This window comes from Symphalangus syndactylus, chromosome 17 (assembly GCF_028878055.3).
Source record: "Symphalangus syndactylus isolate Jambi chromosome 17, NHGRI_mSymSyn1-v2.1_pri, whole genome shotgun sequence".
Classification (NCBI taxonomy): Eukaryota; Metazoa; Chordata; class Mammalia; order Primates; family Hylobatidae; genus Symphalangus; species Symphalangus syndactylus.
The window spans coordinates 36,455,348-36,478,432 of record NC_072439.2 but is presented as its reverse complement, the minus strand read 5'-3'; the positions used below and the strand labels follow the sequence as shown (position 1 = coordinate 36,478,432).

At 51.5% G+C, this 23,085-nt stretch overlaps 1 protein-coding gene across 1 annotated transcript; it reads left to right on the top strand.

Annotated features, from left to right (window-relative positions):
• Positions 1-15,364: 15,364 nt before the first annotated feature.
• KRT18 (keratin 18) lies at positions 15,365-19,496 on the top strand. Its single transcript, XM_055250526.2, has 8 exons — positions 15,365-15,520; positions 15,763-16,180; positions 16,913-16,995; positions 17,335-17,491; positions 18,065-18,229; positions 18,317-18,442; positions 18,704-18,927; positions 19,307-19,496. Exons 2-8 carry the CDS (start codon positions 15,764-15,766, stop codon positions 19,425-19,427), a joined length of 1,293 nt encoding a protein of 430 aa, XP_055106501.1. The 5' UTR covers positions 15,365-15,520; position 15,763; the 3' UTR covers positions 19,428-19,496.
• The last annotated feature ends 3,589 nt before the right edge of the window (positions 19,497-23,085 follow it).

The following is a 23,085-nucleotide window of genomic DNA, read 5'->3' as shown; positions in this document are numbered from 1 at the left end:
TTGTCTCATTTGACCCTCACAAGGACCTTGGGAGCTCAGTCTTCTTATCCTTATTTACAGATGAGGAATCCAAGGCTCCAAGAAGTAATGCGCCCAGCAAGTAGTAATCAGAGCTCAAACCGGAGTCCTGTACCCTAAGTCCAGGGCCCACATGTCAGCACCAAGGCATCTTCCTCAAAAGTAGGGGCACGTCTTATACAGGTTTCTGCTTCCCTCCACACCCAGCACAGGAACTTGTTTGATTCACTGAATGAATGAATGAATGAATGATTCAATTCTATCCCATGAGTGCTCTTCTCTACTCTGACCCTATCTCCTCTCTCCCACATTGCTTTTTTCCTATCTTCTGTCCCTTATCTTGGACCCCAAGGATTCCCCCCAAGGGAGGAAAGAAGCTGTGATTGTTTCATGGATGCCAGAGATGGGAGCTAAGCCTCAGAAGGGTGTCCACAGCCTGGACACAGCCCAGGGAGGAGATTCAGGACAGGAAGACCCCTTCACCTTCACCACCACTCAGTTTGAGAGACCCAGGAGAGTTCCAGTCCTTCTCTCCACCCCTCCCCAACTCCAGCAGGAAATACATGGGCCCAAGGGAGCGGCAGGACAAGCCAGAGAACAGTGAGAGGGTGAAGAGGGGCCCAGATTCAGTGACTCACCACCCTTGGGCCTCCCTGGGGGAAAGGGTGGGGAGCCTGGACACTTGGAATTCCTGCCTGTCCCTAGGGAGACACTTGGGTGCTAGGAGGCTGAACAGGAGGAGGAAAAGCTCTGTTTGTCCCAAACTAAGGGGTGGCCGTGGCAACAAGGCCAGAGCCATCAGGGCTGGGAGCAAAGGTCCTGGCCAGGGGTGGAGTCGCAAGGGCCCTGCTGCCTGCCTGCCAACTGGGCCACTGTCCACACCATGCCAGCCAGGCCTTCTCTGACTGAGCACCCCCTTGTGGGCAGAGCCAAGCCTGAAATCTGGGGAGGGGCAGTCCTGAAGGGGAAGCCACCCGCTTTACAGACACACATGTTCTTGTCCTCTCCCAGTCCCTCCATGTGTCTTCTCAACTGCGACCAGAGACAGACAGACTCTAGAACAGGGAGTGCTCAGCCAGGCGCGATGGCTCACTTCCGTAATCCCAGCACTTTGAGAGGCCAAAACGGGTGTATCACCTGAGGTCAGGAGTTCGAAATCAGCCTGGCCAACATGGTGAAACCCTGTCTCTACTAAAAATACAAAAATTAGCCAGGCTTGGTGGCAGGCACCTGTAATCAAGGAGAATCGCTTGAGAGGCGGGAGGCGCAGGTTGCAGTGAGCCAAGATTGTGCCATTGCACTCCAGCCTGGGCAACAAAAGCGAGACTCTGTCTCAAAAACAAAAACAAAAACAGGGAGCGCTCTTGGCCTCTGTGCTAGGGAAAAGAAGGCATAGAGAACTGAGTCTGCTGGGAAGTGGGTAGATTGGAGGTGTCAGTCTGGGAAGGCTTCCTGAAGGAGGATGTCTCAGGCTAAGGAAAAGACAGCAAAGGCTTCCGAGCAGAAGAGTGTCTCCTCTGAGAGACCAAAGCAATGTGGCTGGAGTCACAGATGACACCATCACTCCTCTTCTGCTAGTCACCAGAACCTTGGTGTCCCAAGGAGCCCCCAGTGCTGCCACCACCATCATTAACAATGCCCCCTACCATTATGCATGTCCATTCCCACTCTTACCTCCCCTTGGAGGTGGAGATGGCACTTCCTCTGCCCAGGGCCAGGCCTCCACCTGTGCTCTGATTCACACACCCCTCCCTTCACACACAGAACCTTGTCTCATCAAATAGTATCTCTCCCTTGCCATACCCCTCCCACCCACATCCCCTCTACTTGTAGCCATGCTCATGTCACTTCCTCCTTTAAAAAAAGAAAGAAAGGGGCTGGGCGCAGTGGCTCATGCCTGTAATCCCAGCACTTTGGGAGTCCGAGGTGTGTGGATCACCTGAAGTCAGGAGTTCGAGACCAGCCTGGCTAACATAGTGAAACCCCATCTCTACTAAAAATACAAAAAATTAGCTGGGCGTGGTGGCAGGTGCCTGTAATCCTAGCTACTTGGGAGGCTGAAGCGGGAGAATCGCTTGACCCCAGGAGGTGGAGGTTGCAGTGAGACAAGATCATGCCATTGCACTCCAGCCTGGGCAACAAAAGTGAAACTCCATCTCAAAAAACAAAAATAGAAAGGGAATCATCCTTGACCCGTGTCCCATACCCACTACAGCCCTCTCTCCTTGCCTCTACAGCCAAGCTTCCCAACAGGGGAGACTATACTTGTTCTCAATTTTTCACCTCCTCCTACATCCCCAACCCCAGCCAGGCTACATCCATGGAAATGGCTAAACCAATGATCAACTCCTAGCCAAATTTGATGGACTCTTTTCAAATCTTTTCTTCCCTGCCTCCCTGGAATAGTGGATACCACTGACCACTCCTCCTTCCTTCCTTTCTTTTTTTTTTTTTTTTTTCAGATTCTCACTCATTCGCCCAGGCTGGAGTGCAGCGGTACAATCTCGATCTCAGCTCACTGCAATCTCCACCTCCCAGGCTGAAGCCATTCTCTTGCCTCAACCTCCCGAGTAGCTGGGATTACAGGTGCCCGCCACCACACCCGGCTGATTTTTTTGTATTTTTAGTAGAGACAGGGTTTCACCATGTTGGCCAGGCTGGTCTTGAACTCCTGACCTCAGGTGATCCGCCCACCTCAGCCTCCCAAAGTGCTGGGATTATAGGCGTGAGCCACCGCGTCCGACCCCCTTTCTTAAAAGACAATTCCTTTGGCCTCCTGACATTGCCTTCTGCATTTCTTGCTATCTCTCTGGCCACTCCTTTCCAGTCTTCTTCCTTGAATCCTTTTTGTCTACTCACCACTTACACCTGTAATCCTTAATCTTCTTGTTGGGTCGCGCTCCCCTTTGAGACTCTAATGCACGATCACAGATTGCTAGCATCTCCCGTACAGCTGAAGGGGCGCATGCACTTGTGAAAGCCACTCACAGAGGCCAGACTAAGAGCCTTGCTCTTGAGTGTTAGGATTCCCACCTCCCTGCCTCCGCCTCTTCAGGCCAATTCCCATACACTCTCAGGGACGATGACTCCCAGATCAACATCTCCAGACTCTCCTCGGAGCTACAGACCCGTGTTTCTTTCTTTCTTTCTTTTTTTTTTTGAGACGGAGTCTCGCTCTGTCACCCAGGCTGGAGTGCAGTGGCGCGATCTCGGCTCACTGCAACCTCCGCCTTCCGGGTTCACGCAATTGTCCTGCCTCAGCCTCTCCGAGTAGCTCGGACTACAGGCGCCCGCCACCACGCCCGGCTAATTTTTTGTTTTTTGTTTTTTGTTTTTTTTTTTGAGACAGAGTCTCGCTGTCGCCCAGGCTGGAGTGCAGTGGCGCGATCTCGGCTCACTGCAGGCTCCGCCCCCCCGGGGTTCACGCCATTCTCTTGCCTCAGCCTCCAGAGTAGCTGGGACTACAGGCGCCCGCCACCTCGTCCGGCTAATTTTTTGTATTCTTAGTAGAGACGGGGTTTCACTGTGTTAGCCAGGATGGTCTCGATCTCCTGACCTCGTGATCCGCCCGCCTCGGCCTCCCAAAGTGCTGGGATTACAAGCGTGAGCCACTGCGCCCGGCCCTACAGACCCGTGTTTCTAATTGCTGCCTGGATGTCCCACCCAAGCCTCAAACTCACAGCTTCCAAACTCAAGTCATTATCCAACGCCATCCTCCAGGCCTCACTTCCTCTCATAATCCCTCTCTGGTGGACATCACTGCCTCCAAAGCAAGAAGCCTGGAGTCAGCAAAAGTGCTGAGGATGGCACTAGAACCTCTCTCACAGGATTGCTATGTTAAATCATGTGATACATGTAAAGCACATAGAATGGTGCCTGATACATCATGCTCAGTAAGTGTTATTGTTGTTACTATTATTGCTGCTTCTTTCCCTTTACATCCAATTAGACACCAAGTCCTGCCAATTCTATCATCTTTTTTTTTTTCTTGAGACAGAGTTTCGTTCTTGTTGCCCAGGCTGGAGTGCAATAGCACAATCTAGGCGCACCGCAACCTCTGCCTCCCAGGTTCAAGCGATTCTCCTGCCTCAGCCTCCTGAGTAGCTGAGACTACAGGCATGCACAACCACACCTGGCTAATATTTTTATTTTTTGTAGAGACAGGGTCTTGCTCTGTTGCTAGGCTGGTCTTGAGCTCCTGGGCTCAAGCAATCCTCCCACCTTGGCCTCCCAAAGTGCTGGCATTACAGGCATGAACCTCTGTACCCAGCCCCTAAATTTCCTTTGAATCTACTTTCTTCCGTATATTTCCACTGATTCTCTCTTAGTTTGAGCCGTCATTACTACTTAACTAGATGATTGCAGTAATCTCCACTCTCGTCTTTTCAAATCTTTCCAAGACATCTGGCTAGAATGATCTTGTCAAAATGCAGCTCTGATCATGATGCTTCCCCACTTTTAGCTTCAGTGTCTCCCTAGATTTTTTTTTTTTTTTTTTGAGACGGAGTCTTGCTCTGTCGCCCAGGCTGGAGTGCAGTGGTGCGATCTCAGCTCACTGCAAGCTCCGCCTCCCAGGTTCACACTGTTCTCTTATGTCAGCCTCCCGAGGACCTGGGACTACAGGTGCCTGCCACCACTCCCGGTTAATTTTTTGTGTTTTTAGTAGAGATGGGGTTTCACCATGTTAACCAGGATGGTCTTCATCTCTTGACCTCATGATCCTCCTGCCTTGACCTCCCAAAGTGCTGGGATTACAGGCATGAGCCACTGCGCCCGGCCTACAAATGAATTTTTAAAACCAGCCAGGTGTAGTGGTATGGGCCTGTAGTCCTAGCTCCTGAGGAGGATGAGGCAGGAGTATCACTTGGGTGCAGGAGTTCCAGGCTATAGTAAGCTATGACAGAACCACTATATTCCAACCTGGGTGACAGAGCAAGACCCTGTATCTAAAAAAAAGTAAAATAAAAAGTAAAAATTAAAAAAAGGACAGAGAATACAGAGTGTTGGTGAGGATACAGAGCATCATGTTACTGAGGGGGTGCAAAATGGTACAGCTACTTTGGCAGTTTCTTAGAAGAATAAACTTGGCCAAGCATGGTGGTTCACGCCTGTACTCCCAGCACTTTGGGAGACTGAGGCGGGCAGATCACTTGAGGTCAGGAGTTTGAGACCAGCCTGGCCAACACGGTGAAATTGTCTCTACTAAAAATAGAAAAATTAGCCGGGTGTGGTGGCACATGCCTGGAGTCCCAGCTACTTGGGAGGCTGAGACAGGAGAATCACTTGAACCTGGGAGGTGGAGGGTGCAGTGAGCCGAGATCACCCCTATAATCCCAGCACTTTGGGAGGCTGAGGCAGGCAGATGGCTTGAGCCCAGGAGTTTGAGACCGGCCTGGCCAACATGGCAAAACCCAGTCTCTACTAAAAAATACAAAAGTTAGCCAGGCATGATGGCGTATACCCGCAATTCCAGCTACTTGCGAGGTTGAAGCATGAGAATCACTTGAACCCTGGAAGCAGAGGTTGCAGTGAGCCAAAATCAGGCCATAGAACTCCAGCCTGAGTGACAGAGGGAGACTCCATCTCGAAAAAAAAAGAAAAAAGGGAAGAAAACATATATCCACACAAAGATAAACAGCTTTATTCATAATTGCTAAAAACTGGAGCTGAGCACTGTGGCTCATGCCTGTAATCCCAGCACTTTGGAAGACCAAGGTGGGAGGATCACTTGGGGTCAGGAGCTCAGGCCAGGAATTTAAGACCAGCCTGGGCAACATATTGAGACCCTCATCTCTACCAAAAAAAAAAAAAAGTTAGAAAAAGAAAAGAAAAAAACTAAGAGCAAAATAAATATTCATCTATTGGTGAATGGATAAACAAATTATGGTAACTCTATGCAATGGAATATTATGCTGCCATTAAAAGGAAGGATAAATACTGATACACTGCAACAACATAGATGAATCACAAAAGCATCATGTTAAGTGAAAGATGCCAGAGACAAAAAGCTACACACTGGGCCAGGCGTGGTGGCTCATGCCTGTAATCCCAGCACTTTGGGAGGCCGAGGTGGATGGATTACCAAGCTCAGGTATTTGACACCAGCCTGGCCAACGTGGTGAAACTCTGTCTCTACTAAAAATACTAAAAATTAGCCGGACGTGGTAGCTCATGCTTGTAGTCCCAGCTACTCAGGAGGCTGAGGCAGGAGAATCGCTTGAACCTGGGAGGTGGAGGTTGCAGTGAACCGAGATCATGCCACTGCACTCCAGCCTGGGCAACAGAGCAAGTTTCAAAAAAAAAAAGAAAGAAAAGAAAAAAGCTACATAAAAAAGCTACACACTGTATAGTTTATTTTATACAACATTATGGAAAAGGAAAAGCTATGAGGACAGAGAACAGATCAGTGGTTACCATAGCTGGGGGTGTCAGGGAGGAGGTGTGGGGGTGAGCAATGAACTTGACCATAAAAGAACACAGTGGATCTTTTTTTTTTTTTTTTTTTTTGAGACGAAGTCTCCCTCTGTGGCCCAGGCTGGAGTGCAGTTGCACCATCTCAGCTCACTGCAACCTCCTCCTCCCAGGTTCAAGCAATTCTCTTGCCTCAGCCTCCTGAGTAGCTGGGACTACAGGAGCCCACCCCCATGCCCCGCTAATTTTTTTGTATTTTTAGTAGAGACGGGGTTTCACCATCTTGGCCAGGTTGGTCTTGAACTTCTGAACTCATGATCCACCCACCTCACCCTCCCAAAGTGCTGGGATTACAGGCGTGAGCCACCACGCCTAGCCTGGAGCTTTTTGAAGGGATAAAAATTATGTATTTTGATTATGGTGGCAGTTCCACAGCTGCATCCATTTGTCAAAACCCATCAAACTGTATACCTAAAATGGGTGAATGTTACTGTAGGCAAATTATGCATCAATAAATCTAATTTTTTTTTCTTTTTTTTTTGAGATGGAGTTTCACTCTTGTTGCCCAGGCTGGAGTGCAATGGCGTGATCTTGGCTCACCACAACCTCCGCCTCCTGGGTTCAAGTGATTCTCCTGCCTCAGCCTCCAGAGTAGCTGGGATTACAGGAATGTGCCACCACGCCCATCTATAAATCTAAATATTTTAAAACAAGAAAACCCACAGATGCAGGAAGATCATAGACTCAGCCTTATACGTGAAAAGCTTAAGGTTTCCTTGAAACCTCCAATTAGGGATAATATCCAGTGACCAGCAGGAGATATGGTTCTGAGTCTCAGAGGAGGGGATTCTGGTGGATGCTATAAAAAGCCATGGTGCCAAGTGTTCTATTTGGAAAACCCTACCCTTAGCCCCAAGGCTCCCCTAGCAAGTTTTTGCTCGTTTTTTTTTTTTGGTTTTTGGTTTTTTTTTTTTGAGACAGTGTGTTGCTCTTGTTGCCCAGGCTGGAGTGCAATGGCGTGATCTCAGCTCACCGCAACCTCCACCTCCCAGGTTCAAGCGATTCTCCTGCCTCAGCCTCTCAAGTAGCTGGAATTACTGGCATGCGCCACCACGCCCAGCTAATTTTGTATTTTTAGTAGAGACAGGGTTTCTCCATGTTGGTCAGGCTGGTCTCAAACTCCCAACCTCAGGTAATCTGCCCGCCTCAGCCTCCCAAAATGCTGGGATTACAGGTGCGAGCCACCGTGCCCGGCCTTTTACTCACTTTTTGAAGGCCTGTCTGAGCATTCATTTGACCTCCATGAAGTTCTCCACGACCCCAGTCCTTCAGCATGTAAAATGCAAGCTCCATGAAAGCAGCAACCTTGTGGCTTTTCTGTGCTGTATTCTCAGATCCTAGACCATGCTGGCATTAGGTGCCTTACAAAGTGTTAATGAATTAATGAATTCTTCCTTTCTCTGACAGTCCTCTGGAGCTTTTCATAGCACCAATCACATTGTATTTTGTTTGCCCAATGATCTGTTCCCTCTAATAATAATCTCCTTGATTATTATTGTCTAGTTTTATTTATCTTTGTATTCCCAGGTCACTATTGGTGGAAGTGAACTAAACCGACAGCCTTAAAGCTCCATGTTGATGATTGTTCCAGGAGGAGGAGGCACACTTAACAAGCACCTGCTCCGCCCCAGGCCCTATCATACACGCTTAATCTCTACAACAAACTGATAAGGAAGCTGGAGATCAGAGAAGCTCGCTGACTTGGGCACCCACCTTGAGCACCCAACTTGACCAAGGTCACCTAGCAAGGAAACAAGCAGAGCTGGGATTCAAACTGAGATCTGTCCAACTCCAAAATCTTGTTTCTCCATCCTCACTTTTCCCAAAGATTCTTTTTTTTTTTTTTTGAGACGGAGTCTCGCTCTGTAGCCCGGGGTGGAGTGCAGTGGCAAGATCTCGGCTCACTGCAAGCTCCGCCTGCCGGGTTCACGCCATTCTCCTGCCTCAGCCTCTCCGAGTAGCTGGGACTACAGGCGCCCGCCACCACGCCCGGCTAATTTTTTGTATTTTTTAGTAGAGACGGGGTTTCACCGTGGTCTCGATCTCCTGACCTTGTGATCCACCCGCCTCGGCCTCCCAAAGTGCTGGGATTACAAGCGTGAGCCACCGCGCCCGGCCAATTCCCAAAGATTCTTAACCCCATGATTTTCAGTGCCTTCCGCACCCTGAAATGACATCACCAGCTGCTCTGACCCCAGATTCTGATACCCTCTCTCACCTTCCCCATCTCACGCTCCTGTGCTTTCTCTGCAGCTTCCAACTGCCGTGCCACCTCGGTTCCGGCCTTCCTCCTTTTCCACTAAACTCTTCTGTTTGCCTTTGCTTCCCCACCCAAGGCCCAGCCCTTTCAGCCATGTTTTAAGGCTAGACTTCTTTGTCCCTGAGCTTCCACCACTCCTGCCTTCTCATCCCTCAGTGAAGCCCACCATTTTTTCTCTCCCACCCCCAGGATACACAGTGTTTCTTGTGTGGCTGGTCTCATCATGAAGCCATGTTGTGTAACTGCTGTTGGGATCTCAAGACCACTGACTCACCCTCTTATGCCTCATGGTTAGAAGACAGAGTTCAGCTAATGTGCCACGGTGTCCTCCTGCCTCTGCCACACGCTTCTGACTGGAGAGGCAGGAGCCTAGAGAGGTTACACGCAACACATCCCAGCTCTGCCACCTACTAGGATATCACTTTTCAGGTTGCAGCTTAAATGTCACTCCACTCCCCCAGAATCTCAAGCAGGATTAGTGTTTACTGATTTGGGCTTCCATTGTTCCCTGGACTCACCCAGGCATAGCACCAACCACATTTTAGTGCTATTGCTTGTTTAATTGTTGATCAGCCTTACTAAACTGTCTCATCCTAAGGCAACTGTCCATCAACTCTGCAACCTAACAACCACTTGGCCTCCCAATTTCTCCTGTCCTTCGCTGATAAACTGCTTGAAAGAAAAGTCTACATTTGCCTCCACTTAGTCCTCTCACTCCTCCCTCTCAGTCCACACCCCCGGCTCCAGGCTCCATCGCTCTATTGAAAAGTGCTCTTTTTGTCCTCAGCCTCCTTGATCCCTTTGTGCACCTGGCCCTGTGGACCGCCCTTCCTTGAACCTCATTCTTCTTGGCTTTCATGACCTCCTCTCTCCTGGTCTTTTCCTGGGAGCTTAGAGATCTAGGCCTTCTCCTCATCCTCCTCTTCTCCCTCTGTCTCTTCCTCTTCTTCTTGCCTCAAGTCCCTCTGTGCTGACTCTGCTCCTTCTTTTCCCTGATTCTTTTCCTTAGGCCACCTCACCCACAACTGGGTTTCACCCAAATCCTTGAGGGGGATGCTCCAGGTGGGCCTGCTGCTCGTGGCCATGCAGGGTGTTCAGTGCACAGGCACACCCTGCCAGGAGACAAGGAGGAGGCTCCCTCTCTGCAATTTGTGTAAAGGCCCCGCAGGTTAGCTGTGACCCTGGCATCCATACCTCCTGCCCCATGCCTCTCCCAAGCTCCAGCCCTGCTCTCCTAGCTGCTCACAGGATAGTTCCCTAAACACTGCTGGCAAAACCTACCCAGCCTAGGCCAGGAAAGAGGCTGACAGAGACAGAGCCGGTTGACTGGATGATCTGGAGATGGGTTCTTGGCCACTCTGCTCTTCCATTTCACCCCCCTTTTCAAAGACTCAGTCTTAGCCACCCTGCCCTGAGCCCAGGTTAGATGGAAAAAAATAGTGGTGAGCAGGGAGCAGAAGGCTGGAGAGTAGTGAGGGTAAAAGAACAAGGGGGCTGGGAAGAAAAGGAGCAAATGGGGCAAAGCAGACAGGAGGGGAGGTCAGCTGGCTTCTCAGCTGCCAAAGCTTTTCCAGGCACGTCATCTCATTTGGTCCTCGTGAAAACTCTCTAAGTGAGGCCGGGCACGGTGGCTCAAGCCTGTAATCCCAGCACTTTGGGAGGCCGAGGCGGGCGGATCACGAGGTCAGGAGATCGAGACCATCCTGGCTAACACGGTGAAACCCCGTCTCTACTAAAAATACAAAAAATTAGCCGGGCGTGTTGGCGGGCGCCTGTAGTCCCAGCTACTTGGGAGGCTGAGGCAGGAGAATGGCGTGAACCCGGGAGGCGGAGCTTGCAGTGAGCCGAGATCGCGCCACTGCACTCCAGCCTGGGTGACAGAGCGAGACTCTGTCTCAAAAAAAAAAAACAAAAAAAAAAACAAAAAAAAACAAAAAAAAAAAAAGAAAACTCTCTAAGTGGATGTTACTACTATTCTCATTCTACAGCTGAGGAGAGACCAAGCTAGTAAAGGCTGCTCAAGATCACCAAGCCAGCAGTGGGGAATATTGTGAAATATTGAAATATTTTATTATTTCATAGAGACAGGGTCTTGTTATACTGCCCAGGCTGGTCTCAAATTCCTGGCCATCAGTGATTCTCCCACCTCAACCTCCCAAAGTGCTGGGATTACAGGCATGAGCCACCTGGCCGAATCCGGGTCTTTTGACACCAAGTGCCCTGTTCATCCCTTTGCCCTCCCCTAATCTCTGGGCAGATTTGAGTGAGGCGATAGGCTGGGGGATATGGCATTGGGATACCAGGGTTGCACCTGAGGAGAAGCCAACAGCACCAGGGTCAGAAGGGGCAAAGGACATAAGCACAGGCAAGGCCATTCCTGGTGGGGCTGGGCCAGGGAGCTGAGGGGCTCCTAGAAGGGCTAGGTTCCCCGACTTCTCTGAGCTTCAGCGCCTAGAGGTTCCTGGGCAGCCACACGCTTCTCAGCGCTGACCCTTCCTCTTCCTTTATCCTTGGAAAATAACCCCTAGGGCACAAACCCAACCGAAGCAATGATACTAAGTGTCAGAGCATTCTTCGACTCTCCCATCCCTGGGGGAGAGGGCCTGGCCCAAGCCCTGAGAACCCGTCCCCACCTCCACAGGCAGTGCCAGGGGCTCCAAATAGGGTGCTGAAATTCCAGAAGTCTTGATATCAGACTGGGTCCTGCACCCAGCTGCCACCCGCATCCTCCCCCTGCTCCACAGCTGGCTCTGAAGCCTGTACCCTTGCCCCCACCTCCTGTGTCTCTGCAGTCTACCTGACTGCACTTTCTGATGACCCCCCACCGACCTCTTCTAGTACCCCATGTTTATTAATTACTGAAACCTGAAGTATTTACAGAGCTCCACCTATGTGCCAGATGCAGGGCTGGGCACGAGGATTCCCATTCCGCCCCAGATTCCTTTTCCTTTGAGTTCCACCCCAGATCTCCCTCTGTCTCAACAGCTCTGCCCCTAAGTCAGCAGCCCTGAGATTTCTCCTGTGGGAGGCCCCCCTGCATGGGTACACCCTCCACTGAGAGTAGCTGAAGGGAACCCAGGGGAGCCTCCCAGGCGATCCCTCCCTCCCTCCAACCCACCCCACCACAGGGCCTTCTCACTGTCTCCAACACACTGGAGTCACCCTCAGTCTTTGAAGAAGAGGATGGGAATCAGTCTCTCCCTGTTTTGTGTATGGACCCCATCCTTACACCTCAGTTGGTGTTCCAAACACCTCCCTCCTCCAGGCTGAGCAAGGAATTTCCAGCCTAAACGTTAAAGCAAAGGCAGAAGGACTGCAGGCCTTCCAATCCTCCCTAATCCTCTCATCTCTCCACCACCTAGTTTCCCCAGAGCCATCAGCTCTAGCCCTTCGTGGGAGAATGTGGAGGGGGCGGGAAGAGCTAACCCATCCCTATCGGGTCATCTCTGAGTTTACTCTGAAGTTAAACCTGCCTCACAGGTTCCCACTCCCCTTCTGCTGGATGCTGGAATGCAGGACTGATGGTGGGTGGAGAACCATTTCCCCTCCTTCCGGACTCCCCCCTGCCGAGGCGCATTACTCTTCGTGTCTGTTCTGGGAGCTTCTCACCAGGGCTCCTCCTGCTCCACCTTCTCCCAGGACTGTCCTCACAATCACTCCATCGCCCTTTCCACCTTGCTTCCCACCCCCACCCCAGAACCCTACTGCTGGGAATCTGGGGGCCGAGACCTTCACCCCAGCTCTCCGAGAGGCTCTCTGACAAAGTGAAAAAGCCCTGAGCCACAGAGGAATCTGGAAGTGGTGGGAAGGGGCAGGCTGGTGCTGGAAGCCCGAGGTCGGTATTTGCCCCATGCTGCAAGAAGTCAGGAATGTGGCCATCGACATCAGTAGGAGAGATAAGGTCTAGCTGGCAGCTCTCCCTCTCCAGCCCCCACGCTGCACCTCCACAGGTCCCAGAAGGTTCCTAGCAGTTGGGGTAGGGCAGGAATCAGACAAGGACCTGGGAATGAGCTTGGAGAAAAATTCCAGAATCTGGTTTGATTGCTGGTAGATTTCAAAGTGCCCCAGGGTTTTTAAGTGACTCAGAGAGACAGACTTCAAACCCCTTGAGCCTGTCTTTTGAATTAAATTGACCCTCTCTATCTGCCCTCCTGGATGTATTGAAGCCTTCCTTACTTTGAAGGAAGGCTCCAATACAAATAATTAGTATTTGTTTGATGAATGAGTGATAATTTACACTCACATTCACTGCCACCCGAGGAAATAGACTGGACAGGTCTTACTGTTTTCCCTGTACAAGTGAAAAAACTGAAGTTCAGAGTTAGGTGACTTCCCCAAGGTTACACAGCTAGCAAAGTACCCAGGCTGGCTGACTTAAAACTTAGCAATAACAGTAAAAGGCAGTACGTTGCTTGTTGAATCCACATACTTTATTATAAAATTCTGCCCAACTTGACAGTTCTGGAATCCAGTGGGGGAATATAAAGGTGAAGGCAGGAGAGACCCCTCTGACTGGAACCTCTTACCTCCCAGAAGCCTTGTATGCAAAACCAGTGGGCATTCATTTGTATGTTATTTTGCATCCCGTTTGCCTCCCAGCCTTCAGCAGGCCCCGACCCTCCCCTGGCCAGCTTCCACCCTGACCGCCCCCTGGCTGGCTCCCATTGAGCACTGTGGGGCTCTCCCCACCATTAGGTGACAGATCGGGAACAATCCAGGGTCAGGCTCTTTATCTGTGCTGCGCCTCCCACCTGGCAGGTCCACTGGCCAGGCTCTGCCAGGGTCCCTTCTCTCCCAGGCCTACCCTACCGCTTGTCCTCCCCTTCCCCCTCAGCTGGCAGCTCGATAAGAATCAATAGTTCCACTCCAGAGCAAAGAACACAGCCAAATGTGTCATACCAGGCCCTGCCAGAAAAACGAGCTGCTGGAGCTGACAAACTTGAAGGCCCAACACCTAGGGGTTCCCCCCAACACTTCATTCAGCAGGGATGGTCATTCAGCTTCAGGGGGCAGGCAGCATGAAAGCCTCCCTACCTCCATCCTTCTCACACAGAGGCTGGGGAGAGCGTCCTGGAGGATGCAGTCCCCTGGGGACAGGCTTCTAATCCAGACAGCCTTACAAAGGGGGACAGGGAAAGGACTGGCTGGGAGAAAAGTCCTAGTAAAGAGGGGAGGGGCACTGGCCACCAGGGCTGGGTCGCTGCTATGATGGTCCTAGGAGTGCCTGCCTGTCCTCTCAGGCCCCGTGCGATGTAGGACACATTACTTTTATTTGTTTGTTTCTTTGTTTGTTTATTTATTTATTTTGAGTCAGAGTTTCGCTCTGGTTGCCCAGGCTGGAGCGCAATAGCACGATCTTGGCTCACTGCAACCTCTGCCTCCTGGATTCAAGCGATTCTCCTGCCTCAGCCTCCTGAGTAGCTGGGATTACAGGCACGCGCCACTGTGCCTGGCTAATTTTTGTATTTTTAGTAGAGAAGGGATGTCACTATGTTGGCCAGGCTGGTCTCAAACTTTTTTTATTGTTTTGTTTTTGAGACAGAGTCTCGCTCTGTCGTCTAGGCTGGAGTGCAGTGGCATCGAACTCTTGACCTCAAGTGATCCACCCGCCTCGGCCTCCCAAAGTGCTTGGATTACAGGCATGAGCCACCGTGCCCGGCGATGTGGGACACATTATCATCTCCGTGAGAGATTTTTGGTCTCTTTTGTCACCGCCCTTCTCCTCTCCCAGCTCCTAGAACTGGGCCTGGCTCACAGTAGGTGCTGAATGCATACTGGTTGAATTGTAAATGCTCAGGATTTGTTTAACTAAGGATGCAGGAAAGGTGACATACTGGTGTGCAGAAGTCAGGACGCATTCCCTGTCCAAATCACAGTGTTCCACTGAGGCAAGGCCCTTGGGAGTGAGGTCGGGAGAGGGGAAGGTGGTGGAGGGGGCTCAGAGACTGGGTTTGTTTTGGGGAGTCTGCACCTATTTGCTGAGTGAATGTATGTGTGCGTGCATTTGAGAGCACACCTCTGTATGATTCGGGTGTGAGTGTGTGTGAGGAAACGTGGGCAGGTGGGCAGTGTTTGGGAGCCAGGTGCAGCTGGGGTGTGAGTGTGTAAACCAGCAGCTGTAAGGCTCGGCATTGCTTCTCCTCCTCTTCTCCAGCTCCCAGCCTTTCTTCCTCGGGACTCCTAGGGCTCCAGGATACCCCCAAGATCCCCTCCGCAAGTGAATAATTTGGGCTGCAGGTTGAGGACAGCTAGAGGGACTCACAGGCCATTCCACCCGCACATCACCAGACCCCCAAATTTCTTTTTTCTTTTTTTTCTTTCTTTCTTTTTTTTTTTTTTTTTTTTTTTGAGACGGAGTTTCACTCTGTCGCCAGGCTGCAGTGGCACGATCTCGGCTCACTGCAACCTCCGCCTCCCGGGTTCCAGCGATTCCCCTTCCTCAGCCTCCCAAGTAGCTGAGACTACAGGCGTGCACCATCACGTCCGACTAATTTTTTGTATTTTAGTAGAGAGGGGGTTTCACCATGTTGGCTAGGATGGTCTGGATCTCCTGACCTCGTGATCCGCCCGCCTCGGCCTCCCAAAGTGCTGGGATTACAGGCGTGAGCCACCGCGCCCGGCCAAGACTCCCAAATTTCAAACTCGCCAGCACCTCCTCCACCTGGGGGAGAAGGGCATAATAACGTCATTTCCTGCCCTGAAAGCAGCCTCGAGGGCCAACAACACCTGCTGCCCGTGTCCATGCCCAGTTGGCCACCCCGTTTCTCGGGGGTGAGCGGGGCTTGGCAGGGCTACGCGGAGGGCGCGGGGGTGGGGCCCGGGGCGGGGCGGGGCGGCCCGGGGCGGAGGGCGCGGGCTCCGAGCCGTCCACCTGTAGCTCCGGCTTCCGAAGCAGCTCCGGGGCGGGGGCGGGGCCTCACTCTGCGATATAACTCGGGTCGCGCGGGTCGCGCGGGCCGCCACCGTCGTCGGCAAAGCCTGAGTTCTGTTCTGTCTCTCTCCTCCCCGGACAGCATGAGCTTCACCACTCGCTCCACCTTCTCCACCAACTACCGGTCCCTGGGCTCTGTCCAGGCGCCCAGCTACGGCGCCCGGCCGGTCAGCAGCGCGGCCAGCGTCTATGCAGGCGCCGGGGGCTCTGGTTCCCGGATCTCCGTGTCCCGCTCCACCAGCTTCCGGGGCGGCATGGGGTCCGGGGGCCTGGCCGCGGGGATAGCCGGGGGTCTGGCAGGAATGGGAGGCATCCAGAACGAGAAGGAGACCATGCAAAGCCTGAACGACCGCCTGGCCTCTTACCTGGACAGAGTGAGGAGCCTGGAGACCGAGAACCGGAGGCTGGAGAGCAAAATCCGGGAGCACTTGGAGAAGAAGGGACCCCAGGTCAGAGACTGGAGCCATTACTTCAAGATCATCGAGGACCTGAGGGCTCAGGTAAGGGGTGGGAGGGACCTCAACTCCCAGCCTTGTCTGACCCTCCAATGTTACACTCCTTCGCCTCTTTCCCTCAGTCCATATCCACCCCAACCCCTACTCCACCGGGAGGGGTTGGGCATACCTGGATTTCCATCCGCGCGCCCCTAGCCACAGGGTCCCTAAAAGCAGCAGCTAGGCATGGGAGGGCCCTTTCCCAGGAGAGAGGGGGAAGGGGACAGGGTTGAGAGCTTTACGGAGGAAGTGGACAGCATGGAGGGAGGTGAGGAAAGGCCTGTAAAGAGGAGGAGACACTGGCCCTGGCGGAGTGGGGACTATTGGAGGGTTAAGCGGATGTGGCTAACGCTGAGTCATCTAGGAGTAAACAAGAGGCCTTCCTTTGGGAGGAGCCAATCCAGGGTGTAGGGGGTCTAGAGTGACCAGGTGCACTAGGGAAAAAATCCCAGGAGAGGGCCAGGAAGAGGACTTGTTAGTAGCGACTCACTTCTGGGCAGGCAGGCCAGCCAGCTAGCCAGCCTGCTGAGGCTTCCCAAGAGGGGCAGAGTGCTGGGATCTGGGAATCCAGGAAAGGAGGGAATGGGGTGGGGCTAGATGAAAAGGGATAGGTGTCCAGGGAGAGCCTCTGGCTATTCCTGGGACCAGGAAGTTTTCACTGGGGTACTTTTTACACACTTACCCCACCCATCCCTTACTTTCTATTCATGGAGCAATCTCTCTCTACAATCCCCCCAGATCTTCGCAAATACTGTGGACAATGCCCGCATCGTTCTGCAGATTGACAATGCCCGTCTTGCTGCTGATGACTTTAGAGTCAAGTAAGTTTGGGGGCTAGAGAGCTGGGGGTCCAGAGGTGGAGCTAAGAAGGATCTGCTCCCCAGGCTGGGTCAGTTAGGGGCTCACAGTGGGATCCTGTTAGGTGTGGGTGGATGAGAGTCCGGGTCCATCAGTGTATTCATTTAACTGTTCATTTGTATAACCCTGTTTAAGAATACTGTCCTCCAAGTGCCAAGAATGGTGCTCAGGGGATTACCACCTAATTGCTGACTCAAGGTGCTGGTTTGCAATGGGCACAGAACTTCTCTTAGTAGGTGGCATGAGGTGAGAAGGTTCTGGATCAGAGATAGGGGCCCCTCTGATCGCCTCCACTCCTACAGGTATGAGACAGAGCTGGCCATGCGCCAGTCTGTGGAGAACGACATCCATGGGCTCCGCAAGGTCATTGATGACACCAATGTCACTCGACTGCAGCTGGAGACAGAGATCGAGGCTCTCAAGGAGGAGCTGCTCTTCATGAAGAAGAACCACGAAGAGGCAAGCAGGGGCCACTGGCCAGGCCAGGGATTGAGGGGCCAAGACAAGTCTGGGTGGGAGAATAGACAAGACAAGCCACCTGCAAGTAGCCTTGCTAAGAAAGTTTAGAAATAGCAGCCTGGGCTCTTCTTAAATAAGACCGTTCTGATGAAGAGCATTCTCAGGGGGTCAAGTACACCCTGGCTCACCTGAATTACAGGTCAAAATGATATGGGTTAGAAAATGAGATGAGAACAGAAGTAGAAGCAGCTAACACTAGGAGCTGGGGGTGATAGAGGAATGACAGCAGGTAGAGTTGGCAGGGCTTCCTAAAAGATGGTAGAAGGAGCAGGTTTGTGAAGGGGAGGGTGGATGAAGGAACAGGGTGAAGTTAGGAGAGAGAAACCAGTGACTGGGTGGCATTTCTACCCACTGGAGTAGAAAGGCCAGAACTGGCATTGCCCTGAGTGCAAGCCAAAGGATTCTTCCTGTCTTCTCCAACTGTAGGCCTCCTAGAAGAGGCAATCACAGAAGAAAGGCCTTGTTGGAGCTCTGACCCTGAACCCTCCTCACTTCTGCCCCTGTCACCTTTAGGAAGTGAAAGGCCTACAAGCCCAGATTGCCAGCTCTGGATTGACCGTGGAGGTAGATGCCCCCAAATCTCAGGACCTCGCCAAGATTATGGCAGACATTCGGGCCCAATATGACGAGCTGGCTCGGAAGAACCGAGAGGAGCTAGACAAGTACTGGTCTCAGCAGGTGCGTGAGGGGAGGGGATGGCTGCCAAGGTGTGGGAGGGAGGCAGACAGGGAATGAGGGGCCTGATGGACCATCCCCACCCTGCAGATTGAGGAGAGCACCACAGTGGTCACCACACAGTCCGCCGAGGTTGGAGCTGCTGAGACGACGCTCACAGAGCTGAGACGTACAGTCCAGTCTTTGGAGATTGACCTGGACTCCATGAGAAATCTGGTGAGTGCCTTCACATCACCTGCTCAGCTCCTCCTTCACTTGGCCTCAGGCCCAATCCTGTCTCAACCCAAATCCTATCCCTCGAATCATGAGTTCCTTTAGCTCAGAAAGAGTCAGTTCCTCTTTGCATTTCCCACCACTCGTATCCCTTACTCCAATACTTGGCACACAGCAGGTGCCCAAAAAGGTTTCCAAAAGTGAAGGGATGAACAGTCCTGGGACTCTGGGCTCACCCTGCCCCTCCTCTCTGTGCCCCTGCAGAAGGCCAGCTTGGAGAACAGCCTGAGGGAGGTGGAGGCCCGCTACGCCCTACAGATGGAGCAGCTCAACGGGATCCTCCTGCACCTTGAGTCAGAGCTGGCACAGACCCGGGCAGAGGGACAGCGCCAGGCCCAGGAGTATGAGGCCCTGCTGAACATCAAGGTCAAGCTGGAGGCTGAGATCGCCACCTACCGCCGCCTGCTGGAAGATGGCGAGGACTTTAAGTGAGTGGGGATTTCCTACCCACACGTGCTAGGATCAGGAGATCACTTCTCCCCAAAGCCTGAGCTTTTGGAAGCACCCCATGTGTCTGTTCATTGGTATCCACTGAGCACTGGGCCATTGCTCCGTGGGTGCTCCTGTGTCTTCAAGGGAGTAACAGTTACAGAGGTTTCCCCCTTGAAGAAAGCAAATTAAATATTGTCCCTAGCTGTACTTAGTATGCAAATGAAGTTTGGCCTTGGGTTTCCCTTTTCTGGAGGAAGAGGCTGAGGGGGATTTGGAGATAAAGGTAGAGGTCAGGAGGCTTTTTCCCTCTACCTTTCTTGTCTCCCTTCTACTCCACGGGGCTGTTTATAACTTGGGCTTGGTCTTCTGTTACAGTCTTGGTGATGCCTTGGACAGCAGCAACTCCATGCAAACCATCCAAAAGACCACCACCCGCCGGATAGTGGATGGCAAAGTGGTGTCTGAGACCAATGACACCAAAGTTCTGAGGCATTAAGCCAGCAGAAGCAGGGTACCCTTTGGGGAGCAGGAGGCCAATAAAAAGTTCAGAGTTCTTTGGATGTCACTTTGTCTTCTTTTGGCTGTTTTCATTGTGCGCAAATGTCCTAACCCAACAGTCCCATCCCTGATCCAGCAGAAACCACCTCTGACTCCTGAGGGTTTCATATAGATTGGGGTATAGAAGGAAGAGGGATCTGTATTCTTGGAAACACTTCTCAGAGACAGAGGAGGGAGCAGTAGATGTGATGGGTCACAGGCAGTGGGGATCCCTACAAGGGAATTGTGGAATCTTTGCCTTGAAGCGATCTGGTGTTCAAAAGGTCCCTGACTGATCATTAGCAGAAATCTGAACCAGAGGAGGAAATTAGGCCGAGGACAGAGGAGACAGGGAGACACATCTGGCCCTCCCCTACCCTGCTGCTTTACACCCTTGGCCCACTGCCCAGGGCTTCCCACTCACAGTTTTTTCTTCAAACCCCAGGCCATACTCATGCTCCAAACCTATGGTGCCCTAAACTCTGTTCATTCACTCAACAGAGATATGATTTTTAGGGTGCTAGAGGTCTGGTTAGAAGTTGAGTAAATGATCACGGAAGTTCCCATCTAGGAAAGAGGTGCCCCTGAGTAAGCATCCATATAGGTAAGGATAGGCATCTTAAAGCTAACCGAGGCTGGGCACGGTGGCTCACACCCATAATCCCAGCAGCACCACCACCACACCCGGCTAATTTTTGAATTTTTCATAGACTTGGGATTTCACTATGTTGCCCAGGCTGCTCTGGAACTCCTGGCCTCAAGTGATCCTCCCGCTTGTACCCTTTGGAGTGATTGGATGTCACTTTGTGTCTTCCTTGGCTGTTTTCATACTTGTGTGCAAATACCCTAACCCAACATGATTACATGTAGATAATCATTGCAGCAGTTTTGCCAAAACAAAACTACTAAAGATCAAGGCATCCATCACTCAAAGACCTAGGTTAGGGTAATTTTTTTTTTCTTTGAGGCAGAGTCTTGCTCTGTCACCCAGGCTGGAGTGCAGTGGCATGATCTGGGCTCACTGCAACTGCCTCCTGGGTTTAAGGGATTCTCCTGCCTCAGCCTCCCGAGTAGCTGGGATTTCAGGGACCCGCCACCATGCCTGGCTAATTTTTGTATTTTTAGTAGAGACGGGGTGTCACCTTGTTGGCCAGGCTGGTCTCGAACTCCTGACCTCGTGATCCGCCCTCCTCGGCCTCCCAAAATGCTGGATTACAGGCGTGAGTCACCGCACCCAGCCTAGGTTAATTTTTAAAATGTTGGATTAAGGCAAAAAAAATTTTTTAATTTAAAAATTAGCCAGGCATGGTGGCATGTACCTGTAGTCCCAATTACTCAGGAGGCTGAGGTGGAAGGATTGCTTGAGTCCAGGAAGTCAAGGTTGCAGTGAGCTGTGATCATACCACTGCATTTCAGCCTAGGTAACAGAGTATGACTCTGTTTCAAAAAAAAAAAACTGGGCCAGGCGCGGTGGCTCACGCCTGTAATCCCAGCACTTTGGGAGGCCGAGGCGGGCGGATCACGAGGTCAGGAGATCGAGACCATCCTGGCTAACATGGTGAAACCCCGTCTCTACCAAAAATACAAAAAATTAGCCGGGCGAGGTGGCGGGCGCCTGTAGTCCCAGCTACGCGGGAGGCTGAGGCAGGAGAATGGCGTGAACCCCAGGGGGTGGAGCCTGCAGTGAGCCGAGATGGCGCCACTGCACTCCAGCCTGGGTGAAAGAGCGAGACTCTTTCTCAAAAAAAAAAAAAAAAAAAAAAACTGGCCGGGCACGGTGGCTCACGCCTGTAATCCCAGCACTCTGGGAGGCCAACGAGGGCAGATCACAATGTCAGGAGATTGAGGCCATCCTGGCTAACACGGTGAAACTCTGTCTCTATTAAAAGTACAAAAAATTAGCCAGGCGTCTGGGTGCAGTGTCTCATGCCTGTGATCCCAGCACTTTGGGAGGCCAAGGTGCGCAGATCACTTGAGGTCGGGAGTTCAAGACCATCCTGGCCAACATGGTGAAACCCTGTCTCTACTAAAAATACAAAATTAGCTGGGTGTGGTGGCACATGCCTATAATCTCAGCTACTTGGGAAGCTGAGGCAGGAGAATCACTTGAACCCAGGAGGTGGAGGTTGCAATAAGCCGAGATCACGCCATTGCACTCCAGCCTGGGTGACAGAGTGAGACTCTGTCTCAAAAAATATATATATATAATATATATATGTGTGTGTGTATATATGTGTGTATATATGTATACATGTGTATATATGTATATATGTGCATGTATATTATATATGTGTGTATATATGTGTGTGTGTGTGTGTATATATATATATGAAATAAAATTTAAAATCTTGCTGGGCACGGTGGCTCACCCCTGTAATCCCAGCACTTTGGGAGGCCAAGGTGGGTGGATCACCTGAGGTCGGGAGTGGAGAAACCCTGTCTCTACTAAAAATACAAAATTAGCCAGGTGTGGTGGCGTATGATTGTAATCCCATCTACTTGGGAGCTGGAGGCAGGAGAATCTCTTGAACCAGGGAGTTGGAGGTTGCAGTGAGACGAGATCGCGCCACTGCACTCCAGCCTGGCAACAGATCAAGACTCTGTGTCAAAAAAAAAAAAAAAAAAAGAGCCAGGCGTAGTGGCATACACCTGTAGTCCCAGCTACTTGGGAGGCTGAGGCAGGAGATTTGCTTGAACCCAGCAGGCAGAGGTTGCAGTGAGTCAAGATCGCGCCACTGTACTCCAGACTGGGTGACAGAACAAGACTCCATCTCAAATAGATAAATAAATAAAATAAAATCTCCCCTCTCCACTCCCTAGAGGTAACCACTGTTAAATACCTTTTAAAATTAGACATATACAAGCATATTTCATTATGTTTTATATATGTAAAATTATCCAGCTCTGTATCTTGATTTCATTTTTTTTTAATTGAGACAGAGTTTCACTCTGTCGCCCAGGCTGGAGTGCAGTGGCAGGATCACGGCTCGCTGCAACCTCTGCTTCCCGGGTTCAAGCAATTCTCCTGCCTCAACCTAGTGAGTAGCTGGGATTACAGGCACCCACCACCACGCCTGGCTAATTTTTGTATTTTTAGTAGAGACAGGGTTTCACCATGTTGATCAGGCTGGTCTCGAACTCCTGACCTCATGATCCACTCGCCTCAGCCTCCGAAAGTGCTGGGATTATAGGCGTGAGCCACCATGCTTGGCTTTGATTTCTTAAATTCTACTTTCTTCATTTAACAATACGTCTTGGGGCCGGGCGCAGTGGCTTTCACCTATAATACCAGCACTTTGGGAGGCCGAGGCGGACGGATCACAAGATCAGGAGATCGAGACTATCCTGGCTAACGCAGTGGAACCCCGTCTCTACTAAAAATGCAAAAAAATTAGCTGGGCGTGGTGGCGGGCGCCTGTAGTCCCAGCTACTCTGGAGGCTGAGGCAGGAGAATGGAGTGAACCCGGGAGGCGGAGCTTGCAGTGAGCCGAGATCGAGCCACTGCACTCCAGCCTGGGCAACAGAGCAAGACTCCGTCTCAAAAAAAAAATATATATATATATATCTTGGACACCTTTCTGAATCAGTATACATAGACCTGCCCCATTCATTTGAGT